The sequence below is a fragment of the Sinocyclocheilus rhinocerous genome, unplaced genomic scaffold (assembly GCF_001515625.1).
Source record: "Sinocyclocheilus rhinocerous isolate Xijiao unplaced genomic scaffold, SAMN03320098_v1.1 scaffold3930, whole genome shotgun sequence".
In the NCBI taxonomy this organism is placed as follows: Eukaryota; Metazoa; Chordata; class Actinopteri; order Cypriniformes; family Cyprinidae; genus Sinocyclocheilus; species Sinocyclocheilus rhinocerous.
This window is the reverse complement of record NW_015662578.1, coordinates 110,482-114,816: the sequence shown is the minus strand read 5'-3', so window position 1 is coordinate 114,816 and position 4,335 is coordinate 110,482. Positions and strand designations below refer to the sequence as shown.

General features: G+C 36.3%; 1 protein-coding gene across 1 annotated transcript; it reads right to left on the bottom strand.

Annotated features, from left to right (window-relative positions):
- Positions 1–332: 332 nt before the first annotated feature.
- Positions 333–3,566, bottom strand: olfch1 (olfactory receptor C family, h1). The gene is made up of 6 exons (XM_016538156.1): positions 3,523–3,566; positions 3,030–3,318; positions 2,096–2,900; positions 1,751–1,980; positions 1,525–1,648; positions 333–1,243 (listed from the first exon to the last, which is right to left on the bottom strand). The coding sequence occupies exons 1-6, from the start codon at positions 3,564–3,566 to the stop codon at positions 333–335; spliced, it is 2,403 nt and encodes an 800-aa protein (XP_016393642.1).
- Between the last annotated feature and the right edge of the window lie 769 nt (positions 3,567–4,335).

The following is a 4,335-nucleotide window of genomic DNA, read 5'->3' as shown; positions in this document are numbered from 1 at the left end:
TTTAATAATAATAATAATAATAATAATAATAATAATAATCACGGAAAAGCACAAAAGCTGTGGTTTTGGAGTATATTTTTCAATCAGAGATAAATAGTTCCCCAAGTACAACATGTTTATATTTATACATTTTAGAATTAATTGGTGTTATATTATAGGAAATAAGGGGTTCTGTGTTTGTGTATTTACATAATACTGTGGGATGGTTCTTTCATTTGTGAATTAATTATTGGAAGTTAATTAATTAATTTATATATTTAGTGAAGTACATTATTTATTTATGGTTGTTGCATGGTCCTAAGGTAAACTGCCTTGAAAGTGGCAGTGAAAGTTTATTGTGATTTATTATGGGTTTTGCCCATGATATGTTTCCTTGTGTTTTGCTCTGGCTTGAGTAAGATAATGTAGCATTTTGGTGTAAATATACAGAATAGCAAGCCAAAACTAGAGGCTAAGATCGCAAATATCTCCACAGCTACAGTAAATTTTCCAGGAGAACTGACATAAGCTGGGATAAAGGTGATCCAAACAGCACAGAATATTAGCAGACTGAACGTGATGAATTTGGCTTCATTAAAGTTATCAGGCAGCTTTCGAGCAAGAAAAGCCAAAACGAAACATAGGACAGACAGCAAACCAATATAACCAAGCACAGCCCAGAAACCTATAGCTGATCCTAGATCACATTCAAGTATTATTGTATCTAATGAATGGGTAATATTTTTATACGGGATTGGAGGGGCTAATACCAGCCACAGAGTACATATTATTACCTGAAAAAAAGTGCAACAGAAAACACTAACTCTTTGTAAGGGCAATGTACATTGAGGAACACTTGTACCAGGCACTGTGGCCTTGAAGGCCATTACCACTGCTATTGTCCTTGCCAGAACACAAGACATACAAAGGGCAAAAGTGATCCCAAATGCTGTGTGGCGCAACATACAGGACCACTCAGTAGGCTGACCAATAAAAGTGAGTGAACAGAGAAAACACAGAGACAGTGAGAAAAGCAGAAGGAAGCTCAGTTCTGCATTGCTAGCCTTCACAAGAGGAGTGTCTATGAAGTGGTAAAACATCAGTGCAACTGCAATTGTTAAAGACACCCCGGTTAACGAGAATGCAGTCAAAAGTATTCCCATGTTTTCCTCAAATGAAAGGAACTCCACTTTCTTGAGGACACACATACTGTGGTTTTCATTTGACCAGTGCTCTAAAGGACATTTGATGCATTCAGCAGAATCTAAAAAGACAAATAGAGCATAACATTCTTATACACACACATTTAATTTAATTTTTTTTAATTAGATGAAAGCAAGCACACATATTTTTTGTATATATATATATATATATATATATATATATATATATATATATATATATATATATATATATATATATATATATATATATATATATATATATATATATATATATATATATATATATATATAGTGCTATACTTGTAGTTTTTGATAAAAAGGTGTTATGTATCTTTATGTATCAAAATGCTGGTCATCTCACCAGTAGTACTGCTGATTTCTCCAGAAGGGCACCGCAAACATTCAAAGCAGCATACTGGTCTCCCTTTGATCACAGCTTGTCTGAAACCTGGCCGACAGCTCTCACTGCACACTGAACTCGGTTTCTGCCATGTTTACACATTCTTACTTTGTTGCACTTATTTTTACTTTCTTTTATGTCACTGACTTATCAAGTACTCAACATAATGATGTTATGTTGTACATACCGTGTGACTGTCTCCTGCCCAAACTATATTGATAGAATTCATGACAAACTGCTGTTCACTGGGTAGTGAGGCATCATAGTGTCCTACAGTAATAAAAGTTGTTTCCCCTGCTCCATTTTTCTGCCAGTTTACTAGTTCATATCTTGCCGTAGGGTCTCCATTTTGGTCAAAGTATATCGTCTCGCCTGAGGCCATTGTGAAATTCACATTTTGAAGAGAATGCATTACCTGTGACCATTTTAAAACACTGTTAAAATGTATAATAATAATAATAATAATAAAGTAAATACATATTTAAAAAAATATATTTACAAGATTTACTTACTTGGCTGGAAACTATTAAATCCTTTGTTCCACATGTCCCTTTGTTTTCAGGTGCACCTTTTGAGGTTTTGCAAGCCAATGTGTTATGCAAAGCATAAGCTATAGCGTAAACTGCCTTATATACATTATTTGAAATCCTTAGCTCAGATACATCTGTGAACTCATTACTCATATTACTCAGATTTTCAGATCCATTACAAAACTTCTCATGCTCAGTTTTAGAGCTGATTGTAGGAAAGAGATGGCATCCAAATGCCATCTCCCAAAATTCCCTCAGAAGAGCATTTGAAGGGTTTTGAGATGGATTGACCTTAAGGAGAAATTCTCTCAAGCCTGGAATTTTTGACTTGCTAATTGTAAAACCAACTGCACCACCAAGGACTTTTGAAACAATTTTGGTTGCCAAGTATCTCGCTGTAATCCAGGATTCACTGCCTACCCACTGTAGCCCGGTTACATTCTGTCTGATAATCTCCTCCAGCAACACATCCATTTCACCCTGTGCCAAAAATGCCACAAGAACTTTAGCAGTGCCTTTTTTTATTACTTCAACAACCTTAGCAATCTTCTCTTTGGAATTTGTCCTTGATATGGCCTCTGAATATTCAATGCATACTCCTTCTCTCTCGGCTACCTCTACAAAGGTTGCCATGCCATTGTTTCCATAGTCATTATCACTTCTCACTGCTCCAACCCATGTCCAGCGGAAATGTTTGACTAGTTGTGCTAGAGCTCTGCTCTGGTAGAAATCACTGGGAATAGTTCTGAAGAAAGAAGGAAACTGCTTTCTGTTGCTCAGGCAGGCACAGGTAGCAAAATGGCTTATCTGTCAAACAGAACAGATGAAAATAACAAGAAAACATGTTTCTTTTTATCTTCAAATATTTTATAATCGGAAACATTTATTTCACTTTTATTTCACATTTATTTTGTTTATTTATTCTATGTATTTCACCACAGGAATCCTGAAGGGCCCTGTTGCTCTGGATAGTACAATGGTTGAGGAGGACTCAGATTCTCCAATAATGGCTTTAACTGCTGTTTTTCCAGAGCAGATGTGTTCTGCTGTCAACTCCTGACCATTAATCAGAGCCATTGATGATCTCATAGAGGCTAATGTGGAACCGCAGCTGTCAAATATTTGGTATCCAATCGAAATGTTTGGGAGTAAGCTCGCCTTGCTGTTAATTTCTTCGATGGCAAAGATCATGGTCTGAGCAAAACGGAATTCTCTCAAATTAAGGCTGAGAGAGAGAGAGAGAGAGAGAAAGAGAGCGAGAGAGAGAGAGAGAGAGAGAGAGATTTTGTAGTATGGTTTGTCTTGTTGCAACTAAACAACTTATTGGAAATAATAACAAACACCTTATTTCACAAAATAAAATCTATTACATAGGTCATATATATTTACACTGTAAAATTAATAACAGAGAAGCAAAGAAGTAACAAACCTGGTGCACATTAGGCGATGGGGTTTTTCTGTAAAGGATGGCATTTCCAAATTTATTTTGCTGTGAATTGAAAAAGCTCCTCCGATGATAATGTCTCCATCCTTGGACAGCAGGGCATACTCTGGTAACCCTATCATACTACAGTTAACCTTTGTTTCCCCCTTTGTTTTAATGCTGCAAAGCAGCAAGAACCCAAAGACAAGCATCACATAGACTCTAGGCCCTCCCTCAATCTTCTGATGATGATGAGTTTGTTTATATAGTGTTTGTCAGACTCATTATGAGCACATCATGAACAAAGTTATGTAATAATGTGGTGTAAATCTATCAAACCCCAGTGATGTCATAATGTTGTAACGGGTTCCAAGAACCTTACCTTTCTTGTTTGCCATTGATTTTGTCAGATTACAGACCGAACTGTATGGTAGAAAGATACAAGTTTGTCTCAAAATCATGAAACCTGCTTTTATGTAAATTACCAATGCAAATGCAAAAAACAAATTAAAAAACAAATTAAACCAAAAAAATCATTTTTTTCTCTCATACTTTTATTAACATTTTGTCAGGGCTTAGGTTTGATAGACCTCTCTTCTTTCCTGCACAATGCTTTGTTTTTGTTTTTTTCTGCACATGACGGCCGCATTGCGTTTCGCAATTAGTGTGGCTGTGCACGCACTTGCAGCTGTTTGTTATTTCATTCAATTTGCCAAATGACTAACTCCAGACAGGCTGGCTGGGCACTGTCCTTTGGGTGCTTTAACTTCATACTGTCTTACAAACCGGGTTCCAAGAACAGTAAGCCTGACGCTCTGT

Bases quoted from the DNA above. Each gene is read 5' to 3' on its own strand.
- olfch1 (XM_016538156.1), bottom strand. From the start codon at position 3,566: ATGCCATCCTTTACAGAAAAACCCCATCGCCTAATGTGCACCAG. The intron at 2,901-3,029 runs GTGAAATACATA...TCTGTTTGACAG, and splicing joins GGCCCTTCAGGATTCCTGTG to ATAAGCCATTTTGCTACCTG. The intron at 1,244-1,524 runs GTGAGATGACCA...TTGTCTTTTTAG, and splicing joins AGAAATCAGCAGTACTACTG to ATTCTGCTGAATGCATCAAA.